General features: G+C 41.3%; 2 protein-coding genes across 3 annotated transcripts in view; both read left to right on the forward strand.

The window, feature by feature from the left end:
* The window catches only part of LOC108096222 (circadian locomoter output cycles protein kaput), a 17316-nt gene extending 1379 nt beyond the window's left edge, over positions 1-15937 (forward strand). The window contains exons 2-8 of one of the 2 annotated variants that reach the window (XM_017197610.2): positions 6965-7014; positions 8146-8294; positions 8353-8534; positions 9761-9977; positions 10032-10388; positions 10598-11220; positions 13555-15937. In XM_017197610.2, coding sequence (XP_017053099.1) covers positions 6977-7014; positions 8146-8294; positions 8353-8534; positions 9761-9977; positions 10032-10388; positions 10598-11220; positions 13555-15102 — 3114 coding nt within the window. In that variant the 5' untranslated portion in view covers positions 6965-6976 and the 3' untranslated portion in view covers positions 15103-15937. Of the gene's footprint in view, positions 1-5963; positions 7015-8133; positions 8295-8352; positions 8535-9760; positions 9978-10031; positions 10389-10597; positions 11221-13554 lie in introns of those variants that run through there. The other variant, XM_017197609.2, reaches the window with a different exon arrangement.
* Positions 8677-9703, forward strand: LOC108096227 (microtubule-associated protein RP/EB family member 1). Its single transcript, XM_017197621.1, has one exon. It carries the CDS (start codon positions 8748-8750, stop codon positions 9507-9509), a length of 762 nt encoding a protein of 253 aa, XP_017053110.1. The 5' UTR covers positions 8677-8747; the 3' UTR covers positions 9510-9703.
* Positions 15938-16148: the final 211 nt, after the last annotated feature.

Genomic DNA, 16148 nt, shown 5'->3' on the forward strand with positions numbered 1-16148 from the left:
GAGAAACGCAAGAAAAGGTGAGGGACGCAAGGCACTGTCGTTATACTTATGAAATATTCATGAAATTTTTGAGGTCGCATGAAAAGGTAAACAAATACTACAAGGTACAAGGATGAACAACTAAAAGTCTTTTGTCTATTTAAAAAGTTTAGATTTATACGAGTAGGTCCTGTAAGCAGAAAAATTAAAATAAAAAATTATTTATGAACTTTTCTTTATAATTCACTAATAGTAATTTCTTTTTGTTGAATATTTCTTTGAATATACAGAAGTATTTAATATTCACATAACTTTTCATTATAAGTGTTTATAATAAAAATTAAATTTGGATAGTACTTTGAATGGTAAAATAAGGATCCACTTATCTACCGATTATTACATGCATAATTGTTTTGTTTAGAATAACTACCACAAGTACCTCGGTGTTCGCCAACAGATATGAATAAATTTGTCTCAGAGTTAGGTTTAAATCGCATTTTATCCCTTTGCTATAGACACTGATTAAACATATATCAACCCCTCATATACTAGTCCAGACCTTGAACTTATATTGCTGGCAAACACAACCCGTTGACTCAACCCCTGGGCTGCCGGAAGAGAGACCCTTATATCTGTAATCTCCAGACAGAATACCAGAAACACGCGGAATATCGGACAACAAACAGAAAGGTGGAAAGAAAACTATAGAAATCGTGATACTATCCGATCCGGGAGAGCAACACTGAGAGAAACCCGCTGGCGACAACGCGAGTGCAGATAGTTTGATGGAGCGACTGATAAAGACTCGACTCAGAGTTGCGATCGGTGCAATTGAGTGGCATGTGGGGTTCTGAGTGGGGAGAACGTATTAAATAATACCCGAGTGGGCTGGCTCAATCAGTCGGTGAGGTAGCACTCGGAATGCTTGCACATATCGCGTATACGCCCCGGCCGGCATTAAAACAGACTTGTAGACCCACTCTCTGGCCCGATTTGGTGGCTTTGTGTCGGTGAGAACGCGTTCTGGGGGACCGGGACCCTCTCACATTTCGATGCATTTCGCAGTTTTTCGTTTATCCACGGGGTTTTGCGTTTGTAGGGCTCGCGAGCTTAGAAATCGTATTTCTCGTGCACTTTTTCAGTTTGAGTCCAGCACGCGCAGCGTCAACGAGCGGATCTCTCTCTTTTTTTTCCGAATCGGGTTTTCGGTTTATTCGTATTTTCTCCCGGTTTTCTGAGCGTGCAGCTATTTTTTCTATATTAGAAGTATTTAGACGATCCGATGCAAAGTCAAGCCGTCTGTCGTCAATATCGTCTCTGACTGTAACTCGATCGCCACTTACACACTTTCGACGTGTTCGCCTTTTTGGTTCTGTTTCGGTTTTTGTTTCGATTTTAGTTTGGCTTTCCATCCGAAACTCTTTATCAGAAGTTGAAGATTGTTTCTATTGCTGATAGTGCCCACAAAATTAAGAAAAAGTTTTCTGCAGAAAATTCTTTAATTATTTTTTGTTCTTGGTATCTGTTTCTCTTAATTTGCATATATAATATATCACCAAGTGTAAGCCGGCGAGAAATACAAAAAAAGAGCAAAGCAGAACGGGAAAAGTTATTATGTAACCTTTAAAAAAGTTTTGTGCACACGCGGTATAATAACAGAAAAAAATAAATATAAAAAAAGTTCTTAAGGAAATACAAAGCAATGTGGGAAAAAACAAAAGTGAATAATCCGTCGAATGGGAAATAAATGGAAGGAAATAAGTGGTGGAATAAATATTGGACTGTTTTTAAGGCCAATTATTAGAATAAAGCTAAATATAAATGTGAGAGATGTCACAATCAAACAAAAATTGAAGTTTAAAAAAGATAAATAAACTATGATTTTATATAAAAATCAATTTTTACTGTTCTTAAAAATACAACCGTAACTGAAAAACAGTAATATAATTACTAAAGATGTTTGCCAGATTCAAAAGTTTTTAAAAGTGCAAATCGGCTGTAAAAAAATGTGAAGTGAGCGGCATAAAAGTAAATTGAAATAAAATGAAAGAAAAGTGCAATGGGAAAAACAACCGCAGTGAAATAAAATCTATTAGAAAAATGCCGCGCCAAGGAGATAAGGCGACAACAAGGCAGAGATACGGGAAAATCGAGAGGAGAGACTCCCTGCTGAAAATAAAAGTTGGATGGCTTTAACAAAAAACTAAAAACATATTATCTACCAGAGAAACATGATTTTCCGTTTAGTTGGGCTTTTGATATATGATTATAAAATTTATATACGTACGAACAAATATCGGTATGTGCACAGTTTGTTGGATTAGTGTTGTTGCATTTTTCCCATTGTCAAAGTCAGTTTTAATACCCAATAAAGTCAAGATGGGTATATGGAGTGTTTGTGCTAGTTATTACCGGGTTATAGTAAATTTAAACCTAACCGATGGGAAATAGCCCTTAAGGTTATTGTTTATTTGCTTGTTATTTTGTTGAATATGGGAATACTTATAGATATACTTAATATCCGAAAACGTTGTGATTTTAAATTCCATAAATTATCAGAAAACCATTTCTCAACTTTAAACTATTTTTTTATTTTTAATTTTTAACTATGCTTTTTTCAGTGACTTGTCAAAAACATTTTTAAAAAGTTTACTACCAAACATTATCCCAGATCACCAGGATCTTGAGTCTGTTTTACCAATTTCTTAAAACCTCTGGCAACTTTTCCATGTTGTTAAAACCTTCTTTAAAACAAATTCCATGGAAATATTTAGCGAGGTAGTTCCCCAGTCGATTTATTAAGAACTACCCTTTTCCATTTGTGTCGTTTTAATTTTGTTGTATTCTTTATTGTTGGCTGACAAGTCTCGGGTCTCGGATCTGTTGTCTTTTTGAATTTTTGAAACGTCATCGTCAGCGTTTGACTGCGCAGAGTATCTGTGTGTTCCAGTGTGCGCATGTGAGCGTGTGCCACTGATAGTGTAAGTGCGCGTGTGCATTTGTGCAGTGGTGTGCGATCATGCGGCAGTCGCATTGGCTCTCAGTAAAAGTTATTTAAATTGACAACTAAAAACTTTAAACACATGCAAAAAAGGTCGAAAACATTAAAGGTGATTTAGCTTTGATTTTGGTTTTAGCCGAGTAAAATGGGTCGCGATTACGAAATGTTACTAAATAATTACTGCACTCAACTGCACTTTCTAGGCGTTTTCGCTTGGGCTTGCAGAGCGTATACTTCATTTTCAGTTTGAGCAAATAGGTTGTTGTTGATACGGTGAGATAAGCAACTGATTGACAACTGCCCTAGGTAGAAGTTTTTGCACAAATTTTAGTTAGTCGGAAACAAAGAAAGATAACCGTTCAGAGGGCTTCTGGTAGTTTTAAAAATTGGCGGTAATTATTTAGGACTGAAGTATCTAATGACTAATGATTGAGGGCTACAGACTACGAGCTCAAAACAACTTTCAGAGGAATGCTTCATTTGTTAAACTAATATTTAAAGACTTCTTTAATAGAAGTCACGTCATTATTCATCAATGCATATCTATGTTATGTACATATATTCCATATTTCCAAAACATTTTTTTAACTTTCCAATCACTCTTATAAAGAGATTATAAGTCAACCTAAACGCGTCCCAATAGTGAACTCATTGAAGCCTTTTCAGTCCAAGAGTATTTACTAAGTGGTTCCCAGACTTTATTAAACACTCAAAATCATGATCAAGTCTCGATGATGTGGGGATGAACTGATGATCTTGTGCAGGCGGGCTTTTAACTTATTATTAGACTGTAAGCCGTTTATAAAAAGCCAAGTCCAATATCCGCTTGATTAACCCTTTCAATCCATAAACATTGCTACTCTTTACTGAAAAACTAGTTAAACGCGGAGGCCTTTAACCCTATAAATAAAGATATCGGCTTGGACATAAACTATACTTAACGAGGGGAACGAGCGCAACAGAAATAAATCAATGGACAGCAAAGATAAAAATAAAATAATAGTGAAAAATTTAATTAAGTCAAGTTTAAAACAACAAACGCAAGAGTGAGACAAAAAGTATTACAAGTTTTGCGGAAAGAGAAATACGAGGGAAAAACTACGGAAAAAAAAGCTGTACAACGGGTCGTATGAGTGTTGGGTATTATCACTCACACACGGACACTATGCTGTAATCGCAATGCAATTAGCATTGCCAAGCAAAAGCTCAAGTTCACTGACAAAGAAATCAAGAGAGAGAGACACACATATGCACGCATACCATTGAAAGCCACCAACACATCGGTAGGATGCGATAATTTCTGCAACTGAGCGAAGCTTTACAAATGCAATCAAATGACGTTAGTTACCCCTATTGCAATGTGCCAGAGCGAGACAGCGAGCGTTAGAGAGTGCAAGTGAGCGAGACGGGGGGGGGAGGGCGAGCGACAGAGACAGGTAGAGATAAAGCCACTATATCTCCAGACGCTCGTGAGTAGGTCAGTCAACGATCTTCGCCTGGGTTGAGTAAACCTGCCAACCGGCTTTCAGTGCTTTTCCTCCATTCCATATACTATGCAGTTTTTCCAGCCAACTGGCTTCCGCATTGCAAAAGTTTATAAAAATACCACACAACACGAATTAACAACAATGTTGTCAATGCCAAATGTTTAATTTGTCAGCTTTTATTTGTAAAAGATAATGGGTTTAATGCGGGTTAAGATTGACTGATGATGACTTTAAAGCTCTCTAATACAGTTTAGTTTAATGGGGTGAATGGCAAATCATGATTAGTAAATCTGAAGAGTTGTCACTAAAAAATTTTAATTTTAATTGTGTTACTGCACTTTGTATAAAGCATAGGAAGATCAGAGATTTATCTCCTATTAGGTAGACATGAAGCCCCTAAATTACAAAGCAAATAAAACTTAAAGAAGTACAAAAATCAAATGAATCAAAATCTAGTAAATTGAATTTTTTGAGTAAAAAAATTGAATTCGAAAGTCCAACGATCATTACTCCGGACTAAGATTTATTAGAATTATTTTTCGAAAGTGATTGATAGTCTAACTTCTATAAGTCTACAAACATTAGCTTGGACCAATTTAGCAGAACTCATGGTTATTCATTATTTGTGCAGCTGAGAAGCAGGTTTTAATTGAAAATGGTTTTCGAGTTAAATGTTAAGATTTCAGTTTCTTTGACCCAATAAACCCTAAGTTTATAATTGAGAAGGCAACGTGGAAATCGGAACACATTCCTCAGGGATAAAGCCAACCCGTTCAATAATGACAACCTCTCTATCTTGACCCTTGCTTTTTTCCATTTTGCGACAAACCAAACCAACCGCACTAATTGCAACACGAGCCATTAAGCGAGCCATTGGCAATTATCTGGCAGCATTTCAAGTCTGGTTTTGGCCAACAGCTACTTACGGTTAACCAGCAACACTTGGCCAAGGGAGCGGGCAGTTTCCCGTCTTTGATGTGTATTTAAAACGATGTCCTCCGCGAATACATGTGGGAAATTATGAGCCTGGTTTTGGGTCCCTGGTCAAACGAAGGTAAACGGATTAATTACAGCTGTCACGACAGATGCGGAGCTGTGTAATTTTAAGCTGCTTTGCACATTTTAATTAAACCCTGATTTTCAGGCCCGTATCCAGAAATTTGTTTCGGGGGGTGCTCAAGGACAAAAATCAATAAAAAATGTGGACTTATTCGAATAAATTCAATAAATTAAATTAAATTTGGCTTAGTTTCAGTCTACTGATCTATACGTTCCTGTTAGGTCAGGTTTCTTCTACTGAAGACTTTTTAATGAAAAATCTTAAATAGAAAAAATTTTTGAATTTAAAGATTTCGGGGGGTGCCCGGGCCCCCCGGGCACCCCCCCTGGATACGTGCCTGCTGATTTTTCGCCAATGTGCCGGCGTTGAATGCGTTCAAACTCCAACGTCACTGGGTTGTTGTGACCCAAGTTTTTACCCCTTTCCATTTGGGCAAGTGCATTTAACAGGCTTGCAAAACCTTTGACATTTGCTGAAAACTTTTCAAGTTGTTGTTCGGCAAGAAATTGCTTTTCGCCGAAGCCCCTGAAATGCTGGACCGTCAATTAACAGGGAATAATTTTGCGTGGTGCGAACGAAAATGACTTCAGGTGCAGGAAATGATTGCGAAGAATTAGAATAAAAAGAAATCGATAGAAAGTCAAATAAATAGAGAGAGAGTTATGCAATCGTAGCGTGCACAGCAGCTTATTTATAGCTGGGAAAGGGGGACAGCATCCGCAGCCAAAGGCCGGCAATTGGTTAGCAGCTGCTCCGCTCAAACTCCCGGTTACCCAACCACCCACTTCGGGGCAACCAGCCACCCACTCCAACCACCGAGCGGTTGTTATGGCATTCGTTGAACGCATTTTGTAACATGACAAAATAGCGTAGCATACATTTCAGGGGTTGCAAATGTGCAACATTGATTGGCACGGCCAACTGGCAAATTGGCAACGGGGCCTCCAACTGGGGATCCTGCGCAGGCGCAGCTTACGGGATTACATAACCCGACAAGCCGATTCGAAAAGGATGCTGGCCAGGTGAAGCCAGGATAGCCGAAACAGAAACAGAACCACAACTGCACTTGTTGCTGTCACAGCGCGACGGTTCGCGATTATTTCGAATAAAGAACGCGACGGGAAAAAATTAAAAAAAAAAAAACACCTTAACCTAAGTCAACGAACGCCAACGAAGCTAATCAATTCCGATTCCTTAACCCCTTGCAGCCATTCAAAATGTGGCAAGTTGAGCATATGGAAATCAATTGCTGCGTGAACATTACCTGAACTTTAAGCCAAAAGCAAAAGCACATATGAACAAAATTATGTGAGCGTGTAAATAGTTTGTGGCAGTTGTGAGCAAGTTTTCAAAAGAAGTGGAAAGTTTCGGACTTTCTTCGGTTCTTTGTTTGTTTTCAATAATTTAAAAATTGTGCGGTTTGAAGTGGATTATCCGGCAGACCCGAAAATGGACGACGAAAGCGATGACAAGGATGATACGAAAAGGTGAGCTCACTACACATTAAGCACCCGTACTCATGTATCCTTAGCTATTCATAAATAGAAAGAACGAATCCGTGGACAATCTGCAAGTGACAGTTGACAAGAAGCTAAAGAAAAGACGTGTATATGGCGTACGGATAAATTTTCCACTAGATGAAGAAGGAATGTCCCCCTTTGTTTATTATTTTTCCCATGAATGACGCTGCTGTCGTCATAAAATTTCAGGTAGCCCCAGTCCATTTTGATAATTCACACCCCCGCAATCAATCAGCGCAAGCCGAATTCTGGTAACTTAATTCCTTGAGCCAATTTTCCTGCGGTCAACTTCAGTGTGTTGTAACTCGAGTCCAAATTCGATTAGCTCATCCAATAATTATCTTTACCTGTGCTATTCACGGCATAGTTTAATGACCAAAGGAATCAACTGTATACATAAATGTTATCAAATATCAAGTATGGACACTAACAAAACGGACTGGTTACTTGTACTTACAAGTTTACAAGATTTATCCTAGAATGGGAAGACAACATTGCAAAATGCAATAGGAGGAATCTCCAAAAATAAATATTTTTTTAATAACTAATTTTAATTAGGGTCAATTGTAACTAATTCTTTTTATTTTGTGTTTCGTTTTGAAAATCGTGAGGTAACTCTGATAGGTTTAAAGGTAACTCTAGTATGTTGAACTTAAAATAGTTCGAAAAACAAGTTTTTATTTTCTATATAATTCCCCCGTCTGGTTGTCTTATATTTGCTTAAAATCTTTTTAAACCTTAATAAGCTGACAGTAACAGTAGACCCAAAACTCCGCTCATCAGGCAGTTAGTGACATGCAAATGTCAATGGCAGAATGGAAAAAGTGAACTCTAGCGCAGCAAATGGGAAGCGACAAAGGGCACACAACCCCTGAAAATCCTTAGAAAAATCCGGGATGGCGATAGCATATGGGCATATGTGCCTAATCAACGCCAGACAATGCCTCAATGGACCGGGCACACGTGGGTCGCACCCACTCACCTGGGGGTGGTAACCCCAGTTCATTATGCAATAGATAGCAAGTAGTGAAAGTGTATCTCTGCTAACTGAAAACGCAACGCATTGATTATTTTTTTAACTCGTAGCTTCCTTTGCAGAAAGTCGCGCAATCTCAGCGAGAAGAAGCGGCGGGATCAGTTCAATTCGCTGGTTAACGATCTGAGTGCCCTGATTTCCACCTCCAGCAGAAAGATGGACAAGTCCACGGTCCTGAAGTCCACGATAGCCTTCCTGAAGAACCACAATGGTAGGCCGACACCGCTTGTAGGCTCAAACCCTCTCTAATTTAATGCGTTTGATATCAGAGGCCACCGATCGCTCGAAGGTTTTCGAGATTCAACAAGACTGGAAGCCCACATTCCTGAGCAACGATGAGTACACCCACCTGATGCTGGAATCGCTGGACGGTTTCATGATGGTCTTCAGCAGCATGGGCTCCATCTTCTACGCCTCGGAAAGTATTACCTCCCAGCTGGGCTATCTGCCGGTGAGTTAAGAAGTAAACTTTCCCAGTGAAAACATAATTTATTAACTTAAGAACTGTACTAATTAATGCCGTCGGTACTAAATAAATGTTATTATGGAGTAATGATTATGCTTTAACCAGATAATATTCAAACCTAGTAGTCGCTTTCTTAAATCTCTGTTGGTTGTAACTTCAAATCAGATTTATCGTACAACCGAACAATTTTTCCTGTAAATGATGTCTGAAAAATTTAAAAAGGCAGTGAACGTGCACTCCACGAATGTGACCACCGACAATCCGTCGCGCTACGAAATGCTCGCCTGGGTGAACAGGACCTTGAATGCCGACTTGACCAAGGTCGAGGAGCTGTGCACCGGAGCAGCTTACTGCCAGTTCATGGACATGATCTTCCCGAACTCCGTTCCCCTCAAGCGGGTCAAGTTTCGCACGAATCAGGAGCACGAGCACCTGCAGAACTTCAAGATTTTGCAGGCGGGCTTCAAGAAGCTGTCTGTCGACAAGGTCATTCCCATCGACAGGCTGATCAAGGGTCGCTTCCAGGACAACTTAGAGTTCCTCCAGTGGTTCCGCAAGTTCTTTGAAGCCAACTACGATGGCAGGGCCTACGATCCCTTTATGGCTCGAAACGGCGTAAAAATGGGCCTGGGATCGAGTCCCTTGAGCCCAAAGGGTCAGAGATTCTCACCAAGGGCCACATTTCAAAGCGGAGGTCCTGACAAACCCTCTGAAAGTTCGGCATTGGAGGAGATCGAATGTGACGGCGAAAAGGAAGTGCTGCGACAGAAATTCTTGGATCTGTCCAGGGAACTGGACGATTACGGTCGGGAAATTTTGGAAATGGAAAAGGAACGAGATTTCTACTTCAGAAAAGTACAGAATATCGAACAAGCTTGTCTGGAGAGCCAAGCTAACAACAGGGAAATGGCTATACACGAAAATATTCTTGAGATTATTTACGCGGACAGGGCTCTTTGAAACAAGCCCAGCGGGCCATTTAAAATTGTTAGTTACTTTGTGTTATTTAGCACTCATATACACTATGCCAGATATTAAGACCAGATATTAAGCAGCAACAAAGGTTTATGAAAATCATTTAATTGATGAGCTTGAAAGAATAAATGATGTATATAAAAATTAATAATAAATATAGTTATGTGAAATTCAAAAAAGTTTTATTTTTTTACTGTATTACTGTATAGACCTTACCAAATTCTTTTGTCTTCCAGCAAGATCTGTACAACATGACCATCTATGACCTGGCCTACGAGATGGACCACGAGGCATTGCTTAACGTCTTTATGAATCCCACTCCGGTCATCGAGCCCAGACAGACGGACATAAGTTCCAGCAACCAAATCACATTCTACATCCATTTGCGGAGAGGCGGGATGGAGAAAGTAGATGCCAACGCCTACGAGCTGGTCAAATTCGTGGGTTACTTTCGTAGGTAACCATGCTGCGTTTACAGATCATATCCACTGATTTTATAATTCTCAGGCAACGATACCAACACCTCGACGGGTTGCAGTTCGGAGGGTTCGAATGGCTCCAATGGACAGCCTGCAGTCCTGCCGCGCGTCTTCCAGCAGAATCCCACTGCCGAGGTGGACAAGAAGTTGGTCTTCGTGGGCACCGGTCGAGTCCAGAATCCGCAATTGATCCGCGAAATGAGCATCATCGATCCGACTAGTAACGAGTTCACCTCGAAGCACAGCATGGAGTGGAAGTTCCTGTTCTTGGATCACCGAGCTCCGCCGATCATTGGCTATATGCCTTTCGAGGTTCTGGGCACTTCTGGCTACGATTACTATCACTTTGACGATCTGGACAGCATTGTGGCGTGTCATGAAGAGCGTAAGTTAAAAATCAGTCATTAATAAAGTGGCATCCTGAAATAAGATTAAATTTCTTTTAGATTTCTCTTTTGTTTTGTGTTAAGATTTTTAACAATAACGATAAAAAATTGTAGTGATCTGATAAATTATAGGTTATTAGGAAATGAAAATAGCTTCTGTTTTATCTTCGTTTAACTTTAATTATAATATTTTTATTCCAATTCATAGTTCGACAAACAGGTGAGGGCAAATCCTGCTACTACCGATTTCTGACCAAGGGACAGCAATGGATTTGGCTGCAAACGGACTACTACATCAGCTACCACCAGTTCAACTCCAAGCCAGACTACGTGGTCTGCACCCACAAGGTGGTCAGCTATGCGGAAGTCCTCAAGGAAAGTCGAAAGGAGTCGTCGAAGTCGGGCAACCTCAGTAGCAATAACAACAATGGCAGCAGCAAGGTCATCGCCTCCACGGCAAACAGCAGCAAATCCGCATCTGCCACCACAACGCTAAGGGATTTCGAGCTGAGCAGCCAAAATCTGGATAGTACTCTTTTGGGAAATAGTTTGGCCAATTTGGGCAACGAAACGACGGCCACATCGCCGGCCGTGGACTCATCGCCAATGTGGTCGGCGTCGGCTGCTCAGCCTTCTGGTTCCTGCCAAATCAATCCTCTGAAAACATCGCGACCTGCCTCGAGTTATGGAAACATCAGTTCCACGGGAATATCACCGAAGGCCAAGAGGAAGTGTTATTTCTACAACAATCGGGGGAATGACTCGGATTCTACCTCTATTTCTGCGGATTCGGTCACCAGTCGGCAGTCCATGATGACGCACGTTAGTTCGGTGGGTATTTCAAATTGAATAAGGTAAATGATCGAAAGAGTGGATACCTTAGTACATCTCTCTGTAATCTATCTATATATATAAAAGCAAGTTGTGTTAGTTCCACCACTTATAACTTAAGAACGGCTGAACAGATTTGGCTGAAAATTGGTAGGAAGGTAGCTTAGAGCCCGGAATAGGAGTTAGGGTACTTTTTATTCCGTTCGACATACCAAAAATCGCATATAAACTGAGTTATTACCTCATCAAACTGACAAGCACACACTACCATAGCATTTTAACTCAATTTTTTTTAAAGTGAGTAGAAATTATTTGTGATTTTGGTGAATTGAAGTGAAGTGAAGTTTTTCGTGCTTTTTGTGAATTGAAGTGAAGGGAAGTTTAATTAATAATGCCGCGACCAAGACGATCGAATCTTTCCCGACAAAGCCGTAATGCAAGAAGACTACAAAATACTGCAAATGGAAGGTCTGAAGAAGAACAAAACATTGAACGTGAACAGAACCGCGTTAGAATAGGTCGACTTCGTGCTTCTCAATCAGCAGAGCAAAGAGAGGCAATCCGTAATACGGCTCGGTTGACAATGCAGAATCGTCTAGCTTACAATAGAGGTCAAGAAATAGATCATTTGCGACGCAGAAGAAATTTATCAAGTGCTGATTTGAATCGAGCAGCGTTTCAATACGATTGCATCACTGATTACAGCTTGCATCCTAGCGTTTGCATTGGGCAAATGGACGTTGTTTGCGAGTATTGCGGTGCACTGAAGTTTTCCGGAGAAACGCCTGGATTATGCTGCTTTAATGGTAAAGTTAAATTGCCATTGTTGACTCCGCCACCTGAGCCATTGTATTCGTTGCTTTGTGGTGAAACACAAGAATCACGCCACTTTCTTGCAAATACCCGAAAATACAATGGTTCTTTCCAAATGACGTCATTTGGGGCAGATATTATCGAAGAACGAGGATTTAATCCGACATTTAAGGTTTTTTTTTTGTTTTTATTACATAGAATATAGTTAAAGAATAACTTACTTTATCTTAGATACAAGGGCAGATTCACCATCGAATTGGATCATTACTACCTTTCGAAGATACACAAAAAAAATTTTACAAATATATTTCATGGGCAACATGGAAGAACAACTTGATCGACGTCTAGCGATCAATGAAGGGATGAAGCGAGCAATTCTTCAAGACATGCAGTGTCTGCTTCATGAACATCATGCGATGGTCAGGTTGTTTAAGAGTGCTTTAGAGCGCAAGCCAAATGATGACTATAAAGTTGTCATAAAAGCAGATAAACGACCATCTGGAACACACGAAAGGACATTTAATGCTCCAACAATAGACGAAGTCGCCATCCTGATTGTGAACAATTTGATGAATGAGGAGATACATTATCGGGTTTTACTCTTGATCGAAGATAATATATGTGTTACCTCATGTGCGGTAATATATTAATCAGGTTAGAATGCCAGCGCCAAATCGTGAAATGAATGAGGCATTTAATCGAGAATTAGAACGGGAACGTGAATATGATCACCAGGAATTAAATTTATTAGTTCAAGCGAATGTACCCCTGTTGAATTCCCAACAGAAGAAAGTTTATAATACTTTAATGAAGGCAATCGATGAAGAAAATGGTGGTTTATATTTCCTAGATGCCCCTGGTGGTACTGACAAGACATTCCTCATGTCATTAGCTTTAGCAACTGTTCGGGCGAGATCCAACATAGCTGTTGCATTTGCTTCTTTGGGAATAGCAGCCATATTGTTAGAAGGATGCCAAACGGCTCATTCAGCATTAAAATTACCGTTAAATCTTCAAATTATTGAGGAACCAAAGTGTAATATTGCAAAACACTCGGAAATGGCCAAAGTTTTAATGGTATCGAAATAAAATTTTTCCTTTTCATATATAAAACAAAAAAAATTTTCTTTATCTTTTAAACACCAAACGAAGTTTTACCTAAAACTATCGCCATCTGGTGGCGGAACGGAGTTCGCTGGGTTTACTAGTATCATATAAATATAAGTTTATTTTAACTATTTAAAATACTACCACACAACTCAAAAAATGAGTCCACCTGAAGGTCAAGTGTCAGGATATCAGCGAGTGTGAATTGCTATCTCCTTGATGTCCTGACACTTGCTACCATCGGCGGATAATTTGCAGCCAAGATTGAGTTATGAAGTGTTACAAAAAGTATTGCTGAATTCAAAAATAACAATCCAATTAATTGGTAATCAAAAGAGATGGCTTTACACTATTTCGATCATTTACTGATTTTCTGCAATGAGTCTTTCAACTAACCGCTTGTAATCTTCGTAGCAAAGCCAACGACAGCGATCGCACCACCGCGAGCACCACCGAGAGCACCACCACAGTCAGTCGCATCACCACCTGCAGCAGCAGCAGCAGCAGCAGCATCAGAGTCAGCAGCAGCAGCACCAGCAACTGCAACAGCAGCTGCAGCACTCGGTGGGCGCACCGAAAATGGTGCCCCTCCTGCCGATCGCACCCACGCAGATAATGGCGGGGAATGCGTGCCAGTTCCCACAGCCCGCCTATCCACTGGCCAGTCCCCAGCTGGTGGCGCCCACCTTCCTGGAGCCGCCGCAGTACCTCACCGCGATACCCATGCAGCCGGTGATCGCTCCGTTTCCGGTGGCGCCCGTCCTGTCGCCGCTTCCGGCGCAGGCGCAGCAGGATCTGCTGCCCGACACCGTGGTGATGACGCCCACGCAGAGCCAGCTGCAGGATCAGCTGCAGCGGAAGCACGACGAGCTGCAGAAGCTCATCCTGCAGCAGCAGAACGAGCTGAGGATCGTCTCGGAGCAGCTGCTCCTCTCGCGCTACACCTACTTGCAACCGATGATGTCGATGGGCTTCGCTCCGGGAAACATGGCAGCTGCGGCGGTGGGCAACATGACTGCCGCCGGCCAAAGGGGTCTGAACTTCTCGGGGAGCAACGCAGTCCAGCCGCAGTTCAATCAGTACGGGTTCGCCTTGAACTCGGAGCAGATGTTGAACCAACAGGATCAGCAGATGATGATGCAGCAGCAGCAGAACCTGCACACGCAGCACCAACACAACCTGCAGCAGCAGCATCAGAGTCACACGCAACTGCAGCAGCACACTCAGCAGCAGCAACAACAGCAGCAACAGCAGCAGCAGCAACAGCAGCAGCAGCAACAGCAGCAGCAGCAACAACAGCAGCAGCAACAACAACAGCAGCAGCAGCAGCAGCAACAGCAGCAACAGCAGTTGCAACTGCAGCAGCAGAATGATATTTTACTGCGCGAGGACATCGATGATATAGATGCCTTTCTCAACATGTCTCCCCTGCAATCCCTCGGTTCGCAGTCCACAATTAATCCCTTCAACGCCAGCAGCAATAACAACAACAATCAGAGCTACAATGGTGGCAGCAACTTGAACAACGGCAACCAGAGCAACAACAACGGCAGCTCGAATCCCCCGCAAAACAACAACGAGGACTCGCTGTTGTCCTACATGCAAATGGCCACCGAATCGAGTCCTTCGATCAACTTTCACATGGGCATCAGCGACGATGGCTCCGAGACCCAGAGCGAGGACAACAAGATGATGCACAGCTCCAGCAGCAATCAAATGCAACAGCAACAGCAGCAGCAGCAACATCAGCAACATCAGCAGCAGCAGCAGCAGCAAATCCTGCAGCAACACCAGCAGCAGTCAAACAACTTCTTCAGTGCGAATCCCTTTCTCAGCAACAGCCAGAACCAGAACCAAAATCAGTTGCCGAACGATCTGGAGATATTGCCCTACCAGATGTCCCAAGAGCAATCACAGAATCTATTCAACTCGCCGCACACAAACCCGGGCAGCAGTCAATAGCGGATCAGCGATGTATATAACTCTCTTTAGCGATAGAATCGATTTAAGGACCTCCCAGCACCCCGTTCACCTGTGTATTATGCTAGATCCCATTCAAGTTTGGCCTCTGGCTCTCTTTATCGAAACCCCTGTTATTGGCTACCCAGAACTAGTTGTAGATCTCAACAGACTGAGTATTGTTCTACCCCTGATTTGTCGTATATGAACTAGGTGTATTAGCGTTCTCAAAATATTCCACTGTAGTTAGGCTCTAAGCTGTTGTACTATTAACCTAGTTTGTAGCAAGAGCCCATCGTTTCCTTAGCTTAGCCTTATCCAGTAAGTGCCATCGAGGCGCAAACAGGGATCTCTGATACGTAATCGAACCTTAAAGCCTAAACCTAAGTTATTTGTATTTAGTTAAAAAACGAGAAGCGACTGGCAAGCAAAAGAGCTGGGCAAGCCAATCCAATTCCATATTATTTTCAAGACTGGGCTTCGTCACCGAGGTCAAACAAGTTATTTATCGTAGATACGCGTATGTTTAATCCAAAACTCAGGTTGAGATTGCAACTGACATTTATTTTGCTGTGAACATATTCCCATAAGTTAACTTCAGGCCCGATCTTTTCCGACAGCTGAAATACCATTAGTTCGGTCGACATTCCCACTCCCTTGTATTAATATTTTGCTGTTGGAAAAGCTCGTTCGAATATGCTTCGATCTTCAGCTGATAAAGAGCCAAATGCTTTAAACTTAGAACGTGTAAATAGGAGAAACCATCTTAAACTCAACTACAACTACCTTAATATTTATAGTTAAACTAGTGCTTAAGCTCTGTACATACCTATAAGACAAGTCCGGAGAACTTGCTTAAGCCTGTAAATACGCGTCGAAGATGATGGTCTAGAACTATTTTGTACATAACTAAATGTTTTTATGTTTTTCAAAACAAGAGCCCCGAAAAAACAAACCGAACGAACTAATCAAATTAAACAAAACAAAAGCAAAAGCAAAAAAATAATCGAATCAAATCGAGTTGTAATAAAGCAAGCAAAAACCGTTAC

This window comes from Drosophila ficusphila, unplaced genomic scaffold, assembly GCF_018152265.1.
Source record: "Drosophila ficusphila isolate 14025-0441.05 unplaced genomic scaffold, ASM1815226v1 contig_106, whole genome shotgun sequence".
NCBI classification, from domain to species: domain Eukaryota; kingdom Metazoa; phylum Arthropoda; class Insecta; order Diptera; family Drosophilidae; genus Drosophila; species Drosophila ficusphila.

Excerpts from the sequence above, each read along its gene's own strand:
- LOC108096227 (XM_017197621.1), top strand. The coding sequence starts at position 8,748 with ATGATGTCTGAAAAATTTAAAAAGGCAGTGAACGTGCACTCCACGAAT.